The sequence below is a fragment of the Podarcis pityusensis genome (assembly GCF_964106645.2).
Source record: "Podarcis pityusensis genome assembly, chromosome: 13".
NCBI classification, from domain to species: Eukaryota; Metazoa; Chordata; class Lepidosauria; order Squamata; family Lacertidae; genus Podarcis; species Podarcis pityusensis.
This window is the reverse complement of record NC_138038.1, coordinates 4,562,900-4,581,794: the sequence shown is the minus strand read 5'-3', so window position 1 is coordinate 4,581,794 and position 18,895 is coordinate 4,562,900. Positions and strand designations below refer to the sequence as shown.

The 18,895-nt window shown below is 41.9% G+C and overlaps 1 protein-coding gene across 2 annotated transcripts in view; it reads left to right on the top strand.

Moving 5' to 3' along the window:
- Positions 1–18,208, top strand: part of ERP44 (endoplasmic reticulum protein 44) — a 36,432-nt gene extending 18,224 nt beyond the window's left edge. For both annotated transcript variants that reach the window (XM_080976924.1, XM_080976923.1), the window contains exons 5-12: positions 6,080–6,264; positions 7,040–7,155; positions 7,588–7,645; positions 8,962–9,078; positions 10,983–11,094; positions 12,613–12,754; positions 15,228–15,330; positions 17,695–18,208. In XM_080976924.1, the coding sequence (XP_080833050.1) occupies positions 6,080–6,264; positions 7,040–7,155; positions 7,588–7,645; positions 8,962–9,078; positions 10,983–11,094; positions 12,613–12,754; positions 15,228–15,330; positions 17,695–17,796 (935 nt within the window). In that variant the 3' untranslated portion in view covers positions 17,797–18,208. The remainder of the gene's footprint in view (positions 1–6,079; positions 6,265–7,039; positions 7,156–7,587; positions 7,646–8,961; positions 9,079–10,982; positions 11,095–12,612; positions 12,755–15,227; positions 15,331–17,694) is intronic.
- Positions 18,209–18,895: the final 687 nt, after the last annotated feature.

Here is an 18,895-nt window from a genome sequence, read left to right as displayed (position 1 = left end):
GATACACGGTCATGATTCACGTTTAAAAGACAATGGCTTGGATCCTAAGATAAATGGATTCTATTCAAGGAGGTTCATTGAAGCAAAATGTCCCATTTCATTCTACGCCCAGCATCTTCCTTCTAGGGAGACATTTTTGGGCATCACAGATTACTGCAGCAGGAAGAAGGGGGCAGGAAACATAACATGAATTTAAGGTATCTTGCAATCCAAGCCTTCAAGTGTTGGTTTGAACATGTTTGGTTTCTATTTGGCTTCCCTTTAAATCAGGATATACCGTATTTTTCGGCCCATAGGGCGCACCGGCGGAGAGCTGCGCGAAGCCTGGGGGGCGCTGAGGTCAGCACGCCCCCAGGCTTCGGGGTGCAGGCAGCTCTCCCACGGCTTGCGGATAGCTTCCTGAAGCCTGGAGAGCGAGAGGGGTCGGTGCGCACGGACCCCTCTCGCTCTCCAGGCTTCAGCGAAAGCCTGCATTCGCCCCATAGGACGCACACACATTTCCCCTTCATTTTTGGAGGGGAAAAAGTGCGTCCTATAGGGCGAAAAATACGGTATTTTTAAAAACCCTTAACTTAGATTTTTAAAAAAACCATCTATCCTCCAGTACACATGAGTGTTACTCTCTGTGCATCATAATGGGTACAGTTCGTTATGCCTGATTACGCCAGTAATGGGTATGGTTGACCCAGCCACAGAACAGCAAATTGAGCCATATAATGAGCTGCCATTTAAACTGTCTCATGTCACCTTCTGTGTTTACTGTATAGCATCACACACTATAAAGATTCTGAATTAAGTATTCTTTCCCCTTAACAGTAGACATGAGCTTTTTAATAATAAAACTCAACACCTTTGGTTTCCGAGTGTATAGTATACATTGGCTTTTAGTGGTGTTAATTGGGCAGAAGCATCATTTGCAATGCAAATAGCATTCCCCTTGTGAAACTGCAGTCTCTGTAGGAAGCAGAAGTAGCTGCTTTCACATTCTTAACTGCATTCACAGTGGTCAGGCTCTCAAATCTGTCTTCTGTTTGTGCACTGGTGCTTAAGCCTACTGTGGGCCCTAGCAGCTCCATCCCTCCACTCTTTGAGGCCCAGCAAATTAAAAAGAATTATTGATGTCCTGCACAATGTTTGATACCTAATGACAAAATGTCATTTTACTTGCCCTCACAACCAATATAAAGATGTTCTGTTGGGAGGATGTGTAGATTCAATTCTTAAAATTCTGAAGGCATTAGTGCTTTTCTGTTTTACCATGCTTCTTAAAAGAACAAAAAAGCGGGAAGTGTAGAAAACTGGGTGCTGAGACTGTGGTTGATTGGAAGGGTCCAGATTTAATTGCTGAGGCTGCCTGGAAATTAAATACACTTTAATTTTTGGTTAACATGATTGTGCAGTTTTGTTGTAATACTGTGGGAAAGGGTTGGAAAAGAAAATAATGCCCTATTATTATTATTATTATTATTATTATTATGGCATGCTGCAGATATAATGAAAGGAGTCTCTTAACAGTGATTAAACAATCAAGAGCAGCCTACCAAATAAAGTGCTTCCTTTCCTGAATTAATATGATCTGGTTCCTGGTAGCAGAAAGTTGCAGGTGTCTGCTTGAAACTGCCAGAGCCGTCTTTCCCATTGGTCTTAGTGGTTTGTTGTGCCAGGGTGCCGGCCTCTCAGGGGTGCCCTAGGGAGTGGGGGAGCTGCACGGCTTTGCCGGCAGCCTCCCCTTTCCCTGCGTGCCCACCAGCTGCGCCCCGCCAACTATATGGCTGGCGGGCGTGCAGCTTTCTTCCCAAGCCTCCGCAGGAGGAGAGCGATCCCTGCAGAGGCTTAGGAGGGAAGCTGCACGCAGCTTCCCTCCCAAGCCTCTGCATCTGCTAAAGACGGCCCTGCTCCCGGTCGTTGTCCTCCTCCTGCTTCCTGGCAAAAGGCAGTGTGCAGCCTTCATAGGATGCCTTCTCGGGCGCCCCAACGCCAGAGAGCGTGTCCACCAGCATGTTTTCCTACTTGATCGCTGCCACCACACCGGGGATCGGGGCGGTGGGGGAGGCAGAGGACATGTAATGGGGTTTGCTAAATGTACACCTGTAGATCCCCCCTCCCCCCATTATATGTTTCAAATTATTCAGTGTGCCAGCTATACCAGTTTCAGGTAGGACTCTTTTGGAAGTCAGCAACAAGTAGTTTGATGAACAACACATGTTGTTGATGAATAAAAATCATAACATTGTTTGCACTTTTATGTTTTCAATTTTAGAAGTATATTGTAGTAGCTATAATTGTGTTGACTCCACTTGTATCACATGTCAAGGTTTAATGAAATTATTTAAGATGTTCACTGTTTGACTTGTGAATTAGTTCAAACAGCATTTCATGTCTTTGCATTTTTTATACTTTTCTGAAAGATAATTTCCAAAGGCACTGCTGATGGTATGCTAACCCTACTGTCTCTAGATGGTGGTTTTGGTAGTCTGTATACAGTTTAGGAAAATGATTCAGATGTTTGTCCATAACTTCATACATCATAAATGTCCCTCATCAAATTGTGTTCCGGCTTTGTTGCAGCAATCCTAGTTTGCATTAATTCTGTTGTTTCCTGATAATATTCAAACTGAGGAGCTCTGTTTAATGTTGGTTAGCAGACCAGGATAACATTGAACCAGAGTTGCTTGACTTAGCTATAAGAGGAAATGTTGGCTTAATGAAGCAGGATGAAGCACAGAGTGGGAGTAGGAGAGGAAGCTGCAAGGGGGAAAAACATGAATGAGGTTTAAGAAGCTGTTATTTACTATCTGAACATGGCTACTCTGAAGCCCCCTGAAGCGGGTAGGTGGGTAGGAGGCTGCAGACCAGATGAATGTATTCAGAACTGCCTACTGTTCTTGCCATGGGATATTTGGATTCATCCTCCATTGATCTTGCAAGCTTACTTTACAAACTATCCATTGGTATGGCGCTGTACTTCAGCTGCAATTTTTGTTTCAGATGGTTTTAACCTTTCTTGTCACAAGCTATTTTAATTGGCTGTTCACATCCCAGCAGAATATGATGGTTTAAATTATTTCTAAAATCTGGAATAACTTGTTCTGCCTTCTACAGGGGAGCAGAATTGGTTGTTTTGCTCCTGAGTTATTAGCCTTGGCAGTGTTCAGGGCCGTGTTCACTACAATGGCTCTTGCTACCTTTGCAAGGGCAGATGGCCCAAAGGAAGCACAGGCACTAGCATTGACTGCATTCATGCAGAGGTAGCGGATAATGTTTCACATGTCCAAGGGATGCAGGTAGAGAAAGAGTGGGGAACCCTTTCCAGCTAGAAGTCTGGATCCTAAGCTACTCCAGCCCTCATAGGCCATTTTGACAGATAAGCAAGGCTGGCTACCTCTCAGTCACCTGGTGCCAAAATGACCCTGATGTCATATAAGCAAAAAGTAATCCCCCCCCCCTTTGTGGGAATGGCCCAAGTTGAATTCAATTTAACAACACAAAGGATCTTCCTCTGCATATATAGTCAGCAGTGCAAATAATATTTGCACTAGGTGCAGGCCCTACTTTGGATTGAAATTGGCTGCACTGTAGTCCCTAGTGGGCTACCTGTCATCATGTTGCCAAGAAACAAATGGGAGCACATTTTAAGGCTTCCAGTTGTTTGGCATCAAGGTGTAGGACAGGTGGTGTAGTTTGAGGGAAATGACCTGATAGAAGAAGGGCCAGTGCACCTGTATCTTGAGTAGTGAACATCATATACCAGCTGTTTGCCAATTGTTGTGCTGTTTTCCCAGTGAGTTTATCAGCAACTTCTCTGACATGGAACATGGTGTGACAATTCTTTTTAGGTACTCCCCAGCATGTCCACAAACATTTGCTTTTCTGGTTTAAGAGGATGAGGTGTTGACTTAAAGACACTACAGTCATACCTCGGGTTACAGACGCTTCAGGTTGTGCGTTTTCGGGTTACGGATGCGCCGAAACCCGGAAGTACCGGAACAGATTACTTCCGGGTTTCGGAGCTCGTGCATGTGCAGAAGCACTAAATCACACTTTGCGCATGCGCAGAAGTGCTGAATCGCAACCCACGCGTGCGCAGACACAGCACTGCGGGTTGCAGACACTACAGGTTGCGGATGTGCCTCCCGCACGGATCACGTTCGCAACCCGAGCGTCCACTGTACTGACTTCATAAAAACTTCACTGTTAATTTGTTTGTACTAAAGCTACATGTTAAAGCTAGGGGAGATCCATAGCTTTAATACTGGCATCAAAACCAGTGGCATTTCCATAGTATTCTTTAATATAGGTACCATATTGACCAAGCACATCCTCACACATTCCCTCTTTTGTCCATGAAGTAAGATGGACATATGATGTTGAGACAAGGAGGAATATCGGTCTTCTTCTATTGTGCTCCAACAGGATACCACAGTTCATCTCAAGATACGGAAGCAGAAAATGTGTATAGAGAGAACACATGTGTATTCCCTCCCCTGCCATTGATTGCATGGACTTTATGCAAAGTATAAGGTTATTAGGCTCTGGTCCTCAGATGCCTGTAGTTTTCAGAGTTGATCAACTTTAGTCCAGGTTGAAGAATTCCTAAGTGGTTGGATCTTCTTACCTTGTTCTCTCTTCCTCCACCCACAATCTAACTGGTTACGACTTTGCCTGTGGCTATTGAAGAGGAGCACCTCTTGGAATTGAGCCCATCTGAGTAGGTGGTTCAGATAATGTAGACATCCACAGATCTTCCATAACTTGGACAGGGTTTGTTTGCTGTATAGTGTAGGTGTCAGACAGTCACCCCCATTGCTATAGAGGTACCTCATGTCTTTAGAATCATGCAAGATGGATTGGGTCAGGGTTTGATACACACACACCCCACACACACTAAAAAGGCAGCTGTTGGCAGTAGAAAGAGTTCTCCATACCAACATCGACAGCCCCTTTGCAGGGCACCCTTTTGTCAGACACTTATTCAAAGGAGCCGCCATTGTGTCTGAACCAATGAAGCATAGGTCCCCCAATGAGATTTACTTTTGGTACTTGGAGGCCCCTCTTGGATCCATCTTTATAATGGAAGTAACCTACAAGTGTCAGATTCCATCTTTTGAGGGAAACAGCTATCACTGCAGCACTAGACAGTAATACACATCTGGAGTATGTACAGGGCAGCCATTTGGGTGAACCTTACCTCATGTTACAAATAAGTTAACTCCTCTTGTAAACGTCTAACGTCTCTAGTCCCCTCTGACTTAAATAACACTTGAGTCCAATTTTCAATTCTCTTTCCTATTTTGAGTTTAACTGTCTGATTCATATTTCTCTGGGATTGTTACTCCCATAATCACATGAAGTATTTTAAAAAAAACCTACATATACAAAATTACCTTAAGAGAAGGTTTAAAGAAAATTAAAGGTAACTGGAATTAGGTATGTCAGCCTCTTAAAATGTAGGTGATTAACAGCTAATTTAGCTAATTGGTTAAATTAGGTTAAGTGCTAAATTACTGCAGTCAAAACCCAATTAATAGTATGAGGTTCTTGAACAAGGGCAAGTTTGTGTTAAAAGTGTTTTAAAAGGTGCTCGTTTGCTAAGAAGCAAATTCTGATCAGATTCCTTAATGTGTGTACTGTACTTATTACCTCAACAACACTGGACTGACTGGACATCTGAAGTGCATATTGGGAAAACATAACTTTCCTACACTTGAATTACTGATCTAGCATTGGGGTTAAACCCTTCCCATGTTTCTGACAGTGACTACATGTCAAAACAAGGCATTTTGTTAAGAATTACTATTTATAGTACAATATTAACGGTTATTTATAGTACAAGGTCCCAACTCCACACATTGGTATTTAGGGTCTGAAATACCCCATTAGTTAAAAGCAACCATACATAGAAAAAGTTGGGATTCTGACTGACCCATATTCTGGAATCTTGTGGTTTTAAAAGTATAAACTTTAATTACTTCTCTCATGATATTTAAAAGAAGAGGATAGCAGCATTATTGGTTAAAGAATACTAACTCTATACATTTAAATTTGCATATTTTCAAACGTTTTTTAATTATTTTTTCAGCGGACATAGCTCAAAGGTACAGGATAAGCAAATATCCAACTCTAAAATTGTTCCGGAATGGAATGATGATGAAGAGAGAATATCGGGGTCAGAGATCGGTGACAGCCATAGCAGATTATATCCGACAACAGAAAAGTAATCCTATTCGAGAAATACTCAGCTTGGAAGAAATTAAGTCTCTAGATGTGAGTGCCCCCTGCCCCCCGCTCTGTCTGTCTGTCTGTCTCCCTTTCATTTCAGTATGTTAAATGACAATGTATAACTTGGGAAATGCATGTTCGCCACTTAGGAAGTTCTGCCTGTTTCATAGCTAGTGACAACTGTTACACAAATGCTCTATATTTGTGGTATTAAGCCACATTTGTATGTAATGCTAAACAATGGTTGACTGTTCTCCACTCTGTGTGCTCCACTCTGTTAAGAATCCTGGCTCAACATGGACAAGTCAAATGAACTCTGAATTAAACCAACTGTGGTTAGTTAAAGAAGTCAGCTTCATAACCCATGGTTCGGAGTTGCCTTGTTTAAATTGACTTAATTTAAGGGTTTTTTGACTCACAATATTTGGTTCATACTTAATGCTAAGCTAGCATCCTTTGAAAAGGAAGTCGAATCCTTCTGGCTGCCTAGCAAAGCAAGGGAGAGAGGTGTGATTTTCTCAGGTTTCTTCTAGCATGTGCAAAAAGCAGTGAACCTATGACTTAACATGCAAACCAGCCCTTAGTGGCTTATTTTTTATGGCTTTCTTGATAATGTAATCGGATGTCAGATATGCTAACTTTAAACAAGTAATCCATTTTGCAACAAAGAGGGACTTTGTATTCATTATATATTCATAAACCTTTAGCGTATTCTGACACTCCATTTGGTCACAAATTGGAATCATTTCCCCCCCTGACTCAAGGACTGAAGGTTAAATGAAAATTCGAGTTATAATGCCTCATGTGTTTTTTGTTACAGCACAGTAAAAGAAATATTATTGGATACTTTGAACACAAAGACTCTGATAATTACAAGACTTTTGAAAGAGTAGCAAATATTTTGCATGATGACTGTGTCTTCCTTGCTGCATTTGGGTAAGATTGTTGTTGTTGTTGTTGTTGTTAAAAAAAATACAATGATATATTTGGGTAGCTCAAATACTACTGTATTAAATGCAGAAGAGTAGCATTAATCCACTGAGACCACACATCAGTGAATACATGATTCCATAAGTTATATTTCTCTAGCATCCCTCCAGAAATCCTGCTGACAGGAATCTTAAAAACTAGGGACACTTGCTTCCAAAATCTGAATTTGAAGGTACTATCTCCTCAAAGAAGCTACCCCATGCCCCGTTTTTGTAATCTGCTCATACTCTGCCATGGGGAAAAACTATCTGGCTTGGTTTGCAGTAGAGACTGGGATACTAACTGTAAATCTGCTCCTTGCCCTGTATTTTGTAAGTGTACTTAACCTTGAGTGTACTTAACCTTAATAAGAAGATAAATTGTAACTACCTGTCTTAGGTCTGTTTCCAAACCAGAACGATTTAGTGGGGACAACGTGATCTATAAGCCACCTGGGGTGAGTTTAAATATTTTTCTATCCCTTATCCTTATATTTGATAAAGTAGCTAGCCCAAATCATGTAGTCCTCATATTAGATTTGGTGCTTCCTGCCAATTGGAGCATGTTAAAGTTGCAGTTTTCTAGTGAATTCAGCTATAGGTGTTTGGGATTTTTTACCACCTGATTGTGGAGATGCCCAAGATTGAAACAGGCAATTAATATCTACTCACCCAACAATATGCACATAGATATGACACCAAATATATGGTAGGCACCTCTGGTAATGGTGTTCCACAAGTTGCTTGCAACACACCTATTCATCCGCACATTCCTGAGCACTAGTTTTTAGTTCTAGCTCTATTGTAAATTCTATGGTAATGGTGTTTGTTTAGTATTTTACTGTTTTATTGTGCTAGTTTTTAATCCTATAAACTGCTTTGTTTTGATTGGAAGCTGTTGTATAAATGTTTAGATAAATGAGATAAATAGATCTAAGTTATTGATTGTCTAGGTGTTTTAGAAATCTAGCAGTTGAAACTTCCAAAGAGGAAGATTGTGTAGTGATTCTGGAATTCCTCAGTAAAAAAAGAAAGCTTGGATGTGTGACAAACTTTTGACATATTAGCTACAAGCTCCACATTTTGAAGCCGTTTAAAAAAACAACCATATAACAGTGTGTATTGCAGAAGAGATCATTCACAAATCCGACTCCTTAAATTTAACAAAAGATGTAACCATTTTCTTCCTTATAGCACTTCTGGTTTTGAAACTTGGATTTAGCATTTCAGAACTAGTGTACACCTCCATAGCTGCCTTGGGCAGGGTGGGGGTGTCCCTTGGAATGGAATGTCATGAACAATACATACATTTTAAATTCTATAGAGAGTTAGAAAATCTTAGTAGTAAACACTGTATTATTGGTCATGGTACTATTGATGGTCCAGATCAGTCATCTATGTCTGGCACCTTTTTAAAGAGCCAAGCTTTCCCAAGTCTCAAAGATGCTTTTGAAAACAGCATCCTATTGAGAACTTACTCCCTCCTAGGTGTAGTGTCTAGGTGTTCTCTCCATGTGATCTTGCAGTATCATGCCCTGCTTTCCCATGCCCCTGCTTGATGCCGTTGGCGGCTGCTGGCAAGCAGGGTGTGAGGAACCTTGCAACATGCTGCTGCCTAGACTCTATGGCAGGGGTAGAAGGAGCTTGCCACAGGGTGCTGTGCTCTATGGCATCTCCATCACAGAACATTATAATATGTATATTTTAACGGTGCACAATGTCCTTGTTTTTTCCCTACTGGTGATTTGACAAAACAACAATCCCCTTTTAACAGGAAAATGCTCCAGATATGGTTTACTTGGGCTCTATGACCAATTTTGACTTGGCTTATGCATGGACTCAAGATAAATGTGTTCCACTTGTTCGTGAAATTACATTTGAGAATGGAGAGGTAAGGAGTGTCTCATTGTTCAATATTTCTAGGTATTTAAGTGAGAAACTGTGATAAACATGTTTGGGTCTCAAAAAACCACTTGTCAAATGCTCTTCATTTACTTTATGATATCATAATCCCAAAGCTATAAAATCCCAAAGTCTGGTATATTCTTAAATTAGAGCAAATATTGTTTGTACAGAATGATGGCTTGTATTTGAATAGTATATACTGCATACCCTACCCATATGGTTATGCAGTGGCGGGAGGAATGGGGGTGCAGGCCGCCCCGGGTGCCATCACTGATGGGGGGTGACAAAATGACAAAAATATGAGTTTTTTTAAAAAAATTGGGCTCATGAAAGTTCAGTCAAAAAACATAATGAAACGTAGCTGGCACTGGGCACCACACCATGGGGGCTGGCACATACCATGGGATCTGCAGCATGCCCGAGCCATGCGTGTCTCCTGGTAGTGACGTGGTGGCTTGCGCGTCTGCAGGCTCCGTGCTGCCTAAAACGGCAGCGTGGGACCTTCGTCTGCCCTCCGCCTCTCCCTCAGCCACCCTACAGCTGAGGGGGAGGCGGCAGAGAGGCTCCATGCAGCGCCCCCCGCCCCCACCCCTGGCTGCAGGGTGCACGCGTCACGCACGGCACCCGGGCGGCTAGCTCCACCGCTATGGTTCTGCAGATTTTTGTTGTGTTTTCTTGGTTGCAGCATAAGTAAATGTGTTAGTGTGGTGATCTAGTGTAAGAGTATACAGGAACTGAGGAGAAAAACAAGCTATTAGGTACAGGTGTCATGCTCTCCCCTCCCCTCCCCCCCATTTATGTGCGTCGACTCACGCATGATTATGCTCAGAAATAAATAAATCAGTTGGCCGCTCCTACCTACTGCCAAGATCCTCACTCCCTGTGCAGTGGAGCATGTTTCCATATAAACACACCAGCCCAGCCCCAGCTGCACATCAAACTCAAGGTGTGAGCAGGAAGGCAGTGTCGCCACACCCCATATGTACTTGCCCATGTGCCGCACAAGCTGCGCATCCCTGCCTCGGCCGCTGCTACCAATGCCAGGCCGCTGAGCCTCAGACAATAGAGATAGGCAGGAAGAGGGGACCAGAGAACATAGTTTGAGCTATATATAAAAATATGCCCAGTGAACAAAGCAACACATTAGAGCTTGTTGGTTTATTGGGTGGCTGGTAGGCGCTCATCCCATGTGCTGTTGTCCTGCTGGAATGGAAGGAACACCTGGAATAATTTAGGACTGAGGTGGTTAGCAGGGAGAGCACCTGAATCCAGCTTGAGGCCAAAACCTTAGCTCCCTTACCCCCACGTGGGTTACTTCTTCAAGCAGTTCTCACCTATCCAGACGGGCCCGAGTTTGGTAAATAAGTTAGTAAAAAGCACCCTGACATATCAGCCAATGTGTGCTTTTTGCTGTCTCCTGGGGTTTTGAACCAGTTGCTCATCATTGCTTTTATACTGATCCAATTATACCTTTTAACTACTGGAACAAGTAAAATTTTACTCCTCTGTTTTTAACAAATGATGGCTTTCCTTATTTGGTCAAATGTATATACCATGAACCTGATAAAAACCTGATTCTAGCTTACACTTGGTATTTTAATTTCCCCATTAGAAGTATCTGAACTCCCAGCTCATTAAAATGTTCAGCCTTTTTTTTGTTTTGGAGACTGTTCCCATGTTAAAACAGAGATTGATTTGAAGTGTTGCAGGCTCATCTGGATAGTTATGTTTTGTACCGTGAAAGCTCTGTCCACTCTAATTTGAATACTCCTTTACATAATATGCCAAGAGTTGATAAACATGGAAGTCCTGCAGATTCAGCTGAAAATGTAAGGAAAAAGTGGTAGAAAACGGAAATCACTCTTTGCCAATTCTTCTCTCTCCACATAGGAATTGACAGAAGAGGGTCTTCCTTTTCTTATACTCTTTCATATGAAAGATGACACAGAAAGTCTAGAGAAGTTCCAGCAGGAAGTTGCACGGCAGTTAATAAGTGAAAAGGGTAGGTGTGTGTTGTTGCCTTGCACTTTGCCTTTAATTCCGTTTGTGTGTGTTGCCTTTGAATCCAGAAAACAATATTAATTGACAAATCAGAATTTATTTTTTTTGCTGTGAGTGAAAGAGATCCTCTTGAATGGAGAAGGGTAACCTGTAACCCTCCAGATGTTGTTGGACAACAGCTCCCATCATTCCTAATCCTTGGCTATGCTGAGTCCAACAGCATCTAGAGGGCCAAAGGCTCTCCAGCCTTTCTTCTATCCTATCTTCATCAGTGCCCACAGTGGCAGGTTTATGTTACAACCACTCAAGTCAGTAGACTACAGTCGGTCAACTTCCACATAAACGGGTTAAGGGTCTATAAGAATATAAAGACAAAAGAAGAGCCTTTCTGGATCATACCAAAGTCTCATCCATGGCCAACCAGATGCCTATGGGAAGCCCAGAAGCAAGATCCAAGTCCAGGACATAACATTTTCCTGTGCATCATCCTCTGCAAACTTTGTAGCTCTCCTATGCGATTAGGGTTATGTCCTCAGCAGCATAGAGCTGTTCTTTGCATTTTTGAAAATGGGCTTGGGGATCTTTAAAATTCATGCCTCATGTGCAGAGCTTTAAAATTCATGCCTCATGTGTAACGTGCTGCTATTAGTGGTAGCTGACTTGCTAGGGTTTGAGTCAAAATGGGGATGTGGGGAATGGAGCTACTTTAAGCAACACCTGAGGCTGCAAAACAGGTGCATGTGTGAAGGTGTTGAAAAGTGGTGAAAGCTGATGAAATGGGACATGGGATGAGCCTACTGATATCACTGCAAGGTGATATCTAACTCACACTTGCAGTAGATCAACTTAAATCAATGGACTTCAGTTACTTAAGTTACTTGGCCAACTCTTAATCTCACTAACACTGGATTCACAGTCTAAATTGACAGACCTTTTTTTAAAAAAGGAAAAAAAAGAACTGAGCTTGAAATGGAGGAGGTAAGGACAAGGCTAGAAGGAAAGCAATTGATAAATGTTTCTGACGAGTCCTTGCTTAGGATAAAGAAAGCTCACATAGAAATCTATATTAGGGAACATTTCTTCACCATGCTTCATCCCAAATTGAGAATGGAGTTGCATTGGACATGTGTAATTATTTCTACAACTGATGGCAAAAAATGGCTGTTTACATACTTTGCAGACACTTCCAGCTGTATTCCATGGCTTCCTAATGCATTTATGCAAGTATAATATGAATGTATGCAGTAGTTTCATGTTGATTATCTACGGACACTTTGTATGGTTTCTGCTTAAGTAGAAAATTCATCACCTTTGTGGTGGCGCAAGGTTAATAAATGGATGTTATAAAAAGAGTTCTTTTAAAATTGGTCTGTTGTGGATGTCAATCACATGGAAATATCTCCACCAACACGTGGACATATCTCTACCAGTCATTATCTAAAGACCTGTTAAATATACTGTTGTTTGTTGCGACTTACATTTTTAAAAAACAAACTAAAGCTTGCTTCTGAATTTCAAGGTACGATAAACTTTTTACATGCTGATTGTGACAAGTTCAGACATCCACTCCTCCACATTCAGAAGACTCCAGCAGACTGTCCTGTTATTGCTATTGACAGTTTTAGGCACATGTATGTCTTCCCAGACTTCAGCGATGTGGCGTGAGTAGATGATTTCTTTTCTCTTGGCCGTCCAGCCTTGCAAAGAGGGAAGGGGCTCGTGTGGGGAGAAGGAGAGGGTGGACAACCAATGCCTTTTTCATATTATGTAGCAGCGTGTAAAAATAAATGCTTACTCCAGTCCCACCAGCCACTCTGGGTTTGGATGTATTAGAACAACACAAAATGCAATCAGCATTCAAGGCCCCTCATCCCCAGTACAATAATTGAATGCTAAAATGTGCTGGATTTTAGAGAGCCCCCTGTGGGTGTTCACACAGTTACCATGCATGCCGTTTTCCCCTTCCTGCTGTAGTTTCTCTGCACTGCTGGATTCTGCTCCACCTGGTCCCCCTGTGTTGCAGCTTTGGGCAACATACAGTGCTACAAAAGGAAGGAGGGGCTTTTGGATTCTGAAAAACAAGGGGCTTTGGATTCTGACCATTTTTTTAAGGAAAAGAAAATGGATTGTTCTGAAAGGAGCACACAGTAGATTCTCAAAGTAGCATAGGCAGGGAGTTGATGATCAGATGCTTTTGAAGAAGAAAACAAATATAAATAACTGGAGGGATACGTCCCAGAGGTTGCCTCTCACAGTGATGCCATTACCCAAATCTATGGTGCAACCACCCTTGGAGCACTGTGCACAGTTCTAGTTGCCTCACCTCAAAAGGGATATTGTTGTTGGAAAAGGTTCAGAAAAGGGTTGCGAAGATGATCAAGGGGATAGAGCAACTCCTCCCTGAAGAAAGGTTGCTGTGTTTGGGATTTTTTATTTTAGAGATAAGACATAGCATGATAGAAGTCTATAAAAGTATGCATGGCATAGGGAAAGTGGGTAGAGAAAAGTTATCCCTTTCTGATAACACGAGAACTCACAGTGAAGCTGAATGTGGAAAGATTTGGTACAGGTAAAAGAAAGGATTTCTTCACGGAACCATAGTCATACTGTGGAATTTGCTCCCCCAGGAGACAGAGATGGCAACCAACTTGGATGGATTTAAAATAGAATTAGGCAAATTCATGGAAGAGGAGAGGGCTACCAATGGCTATTAGTTGGATGCCTATGCTCTGCTTTTACCGTTGGAGGCAGCAATGCTTCCAAATACAGGAGCAGAGAAATGCTTGTGTGCTCATGTTCTGCTCCTTGGGTGCGCACTGTGAGAACAGAATTCTGGACCTCATGGGCCATTGGCCTGTTCCAGAAGGCTAGTCTTAACGTTCTTATGAAGTCTCACCCTCTGACTTGAACCATGATGGGGTGCCCCTCCCCCATGGACCAAGAGGGTGCAATTCATTTGCAGGACCAGTAGCAAGGGAAGTAGAGGGTTGTTAGCCCTGCCCTTATCTTGTATATTGTCATGATAGAGACAAATGTTTTGAGCCTCCTGGTTTGGGCTCTCTTCATATTGCAGTGTTATACTACTGTGTTTCCTAGATTTCTGTATTTAGCACTTAACATACTACTGGCTTAAGCCCCTAATCTTCAGCGTTAAGACACTGACAATATACAAAACACTGGTTGCTGTATTCAAGCAGTCTTTGGTGTGGGGAAACAGTAGATGATCTCTGAAGAATTTTAAACTGATACGCCATCAGTGTTCATCTCTGGTGTCTATGCAATTACTCAAGCACTGGAGAAGCTTTCAAAGGCATTTTTGTCAATACAGCTACCTGACAGTCATTTGTATTTGTGAACTGTGCATTTGGCACCTGCTGTTCTCTGCTGTATTGTAGTAAGCAGGGGGCTGAAGGGAACATACAATGAAGTTATTGGGTTGGCCAGCTCTGTGGGAATTAATGAAGGGAATAAATGCTTGCTGTGTCCTCAGGAGCAAGGAAGAAAAAAGAGCTATTGGAGTAGTTTGCCCCAGGCCCTAGTCTAGCTCTCAAGCCAGTATTATTGACTTTAAAAAAAAACTTTGGACATATGAAATATAATCATACATTTTTTATTTTAGATTTTGTTTAGGATTTAGCTATTTTCGAACGCAGTTTTTATATGAAAGGCTAAATGCTTTTTTCAAAGGGACAGGATGATTGTCTTTTGTAAGTCTAAATGCAAGCCTCCCATCCTTTTTATTAGCATAGAAAATACAGATTACATAGGCAAATAGGAAAAAGAATAAAGTGTGACTGGGAAAAGAAAATTAAATTGCTAGGAAAAGGAGGGAAAGCTGGATAATGGACCAAAAGTAGAACAGGTATAAACCAGCAATACTGCAGTGCTCAGTGAATTCCATATGAACTTGCTTGATGCTTGTACTCTCTTGGCCAGCATTTAATCATGCTCTTAGAACTATTTTTTTATTCCAGAAGGCAATCATATTGTATTGTGAGCAGCCTTAGGTTTGATTATATCATAGAAAGGCAGAGTGCCTCTTGCCAGACCCCAGAACAAAGGTGTCGTGAGCATTCTGGATTTTGTTCAACTTTATCATTTTTATTTGTGTGGATTTTTTTGTCTTTGTTTCAGTACTCCAGGTAAACTCAAGCAATTTGTACTAGATTTGCACTCTGGGAAACTGCACAGGGAATTTCACCATGGCCCAGATCCAACTGATGTAGCACCTGGTCAGGTAAGAGCAAGCACTTTAGTCCTGCCCTCCTGGGCGAGGTCTGGAATTGGCAGTATTAAAGCAAGCATGAGCATTCTGTTCTCCATGGGAAGACTGTGTGGTTCAGAAGGAATTATTTGCCATTTGCCGGGGGGGGGGGTATTGATCTTTACCACATCAAAAGTGAACTTAAATTTATATATTGAATATAAGTAATTGTCATTAAAACCTAGTAATTTTTAATCCTGTACACACACACTATTTATTTAAACTACTCTTTCTTCCTAAGGGGATCAGAAAAACAGTAAAACAATATAAACATACAATAATCAACACTCAGTGTCCCCAAAATACCTAGGAAGGCTAAGAAAGCCTTGATAGTGTTCTAACTGCCCTAAGCACAGTGAAGGGAGCCACAAAAATTTCCCAGGAGGAGACAGTTCCAGAGACAGTGAGCCATCACAGAGAAGGCCCTCACGCACATGGTCACCTTGTGAAAGGGGTTCTCTTAACATCATTGGGTCCAGCAAGATTTTTTAATAGATTGATCTACCATCTGCTTGAGGCTCCTGATAGTATTGTTCTCTGCTAAAGAGTGGCATTACCACTGCAGCAACTCACACTCCCTGTGTGTCAGCTTTGGCCAGGATGGGTAAAGGTCTAGGGCAGGGATGTCCCAACAGGTTGGTCGTGATCTACTGGTCGATCGCGGGGGGTCCGTGGTAGATCACAGTCAATCCCCCCCATAACAACAACAACAACAACAACAACAATAATAATAAAATAAAAAAGCTCAACAACTTTTGTCAATCCAATGGGTAGATCGCTGCCAGTTTTTTTATAGTAGGAGTAGATCGCAGTCTCTTGTAAGTTGAACATCCCTGGTCTAGGGCAAAGGTAGAATTCAAGTAGAACAAAATCCATCAAAACAGGGCATCCAAATGCGAGGATTTTGTCTACAAAGTGTATTGCAAAAGAGTTACAGCAAGAGTTACAGCAAGTTGTCCCCAGGGAATTGCCTCCACAGGGAACTTTGATCTCCTGCAATGGTTCCTCTGGACCATTCTGTATAGATGCAATGATGGTGGGAAGAGAACTCTTGGCCACCATGGAGTAGGTTCTATAGTGGGCTGGAGCCAGCTGGGGGCCTGCCAATTGCCCCTGTTTCCGGTCGCATCCCAACAATTGCAACAGGGAGTTCCATTAGCGTGAGCAGTTTCTGAGCTCTGGGCACAATACTGCGCCTAAGATTTCAGATTAAAAGTGCAGAATGGAAGAAAAGGAAGACCTTTTTCTGCCTCCCCACTTCCAGCTACTCTGATGACTGGAAAAGAGACACTCTTAAGAATAGTGAGCAGGGGGCTGGGCAGGGGAAGGACTTGACCATGTGAAAAATGAACATAATATTTTTAGCTGCAGTTCATTCATTTTCAGCTTTGTATTATTATTATATTAAAAAAGAGCTCCTAGATGGTCCGTTGTTGTGCCCATAACCTAGGTTTAAGGTGCCATTTAGCTCCTAGCTTTCATATCTCAGTTTCTAACACTGGCATGACCTGTTGCCTGGGAAGACTTGGATGAACTGGAGTTAAAAACAACAACAACCCTATTAGCATACTTCACTCAGTAATAGTCTGGCTGACAACCCCCCACCATACCTTCCTGCTACCTGAGGCAGCTTCTGTGGCTGAATCCCCCAGAGCAACTCCCCTTCTCCACAAACACATTAGGCTAGTCTGAAGGCAGGTGAGGCTTTCATCTTATTGCAGCTAAGTAGTTCTGCATCTAGTCAGTGTCTGGATGGATACCAGATGTACACAACCTTGAGTTCCAAGGTGGAAGAAAGGCAGGACATAACTGTAATAAAATGCCAGCAGTCAATCCAGTTATACAGCAGAGGACAATACCAAAATCAGAGCTATCCAAACTAAACAGACATTTGCTTCAGAATAAGAGGGCCCAGTGGTAAAGGTTGTGTTTAGAAGGGTGACTTGGGGAGAGAGGGTGTGCATGGGTGTCGTTTCCTGAAGACGCTTGAATGTGGTTGGGGGGGTGATCCAAGGGAGGAAACAAATATTGAGCGTGGGCAGGAGAGATGAGCTTTCTGTGAAATGGGTGCTCTGTTGGAGCAGAGAACTCGTGGGTTCAAAAGAGTGATGTTGAGTTTTGGAGTTCAGACTCCACCTCTGCCTTGTCCTCATTTTGCTGAGCAAGTTTTTGTTTCAGTCTTGCCAGTTTCCCTTTTGGGAAATGGGTATGTGACCGATGGCAACCATTCTGTGACAGTGCCCATGACATCATCAAATTTTCAAATGGGTCCAAAATGGTTAGTGACTCCTAGTCCATATCTTCTTTATAGCATATCTGTGATTTTGTTCTTTCCAGCCACTTCAAGACATAGTAAGCAGCCCACCTGAAAGTTCATTCCAGAAGCTAGCACCCAGTGGACATAGATACACCTTATTGCGGGAAAAAGATGAACTCTGAAAGCTCGAAACCATCTCATAAGCCTTTCAAAACAGCAGCCGTGACTCCTGTGGGGTGGAAATAGGAAACCTATATTTTCATAAATTCTCTGTGTTTTTATTTTGAATCTTTTTTTTTCTTTGCTCCCTGCGGTTTGTAAATACGTTAGTGTCATTTTGGACAGGATCTTTCCAAAGTTCTTATTTCATCAAACGGTTAAGTAAAACTTTTTTAAAAAATCCAAATGAAGGTGTTGACATGGCCAGCAACATGCTGTTAACTTGCACTATCCCATTAACAGGACTTCTAGGTTTCCTTTGGTGTAATCTGACCGCCTTATCCTTTACTTCCACATGAACATCATTTTGTTAATTTGTTTATTGATGGGCTATTCTGGATACTTGGGAGGGAAATAAATTACAATTTTACATAATTTGTGTTGTGGTTCCTTAGTGTGTGTGTGTGTGTGCGCGTGTGTGTGTGTTTAAAGGAGTGGGAAGAGAATGGAGAAACATTCATTGGCCCTCTTACAAACTCAGCCACTGTGAAAGAGATGCTGGAAGAAAATAAATCAGCTATGGGATAACTGCTTTAAAATAAAATTAAAAAACAGAAAGATGAGAAATTTTGAGAAGTGTACCTATAATAGTTATGCTTTGTAAGCATTTAGAAAATGTTTACAAGGACAAAGATGTGTTAAACTATTAAAGATCTTCTGACACTTTAAGCTAGTGAAAGAAAGAACTTGCCTGAGTGCTGCTTACTGTTAACATATCAGTATTTTCGTACCATTATTTTAATCTGATAACTTTTCTGTAAACTGCCCTGTGGTCCTCAAGTGAAGGATGGCATATAAATTTAATACTGGTTTATAAAAAGCATAATGCCTGAACCCGTTCAACAGCTACTACTTTCATGACAATCAGTTTCAGTACAATTTGTTTGATAGCTGCCTTTTAAAACCTAATTTCCATAGCAATAGTTTTAATTGCTATCCAGATTGATTGGTAGACGTGACTGAACAGTTTGGAATTTCACACATTCAGAAAAAGATTGTGACAGGTCTCTTCTAGGGCACAGTGTGAGGTGTGGAAGAACATACAGTTCAAGTGGTCTCCAG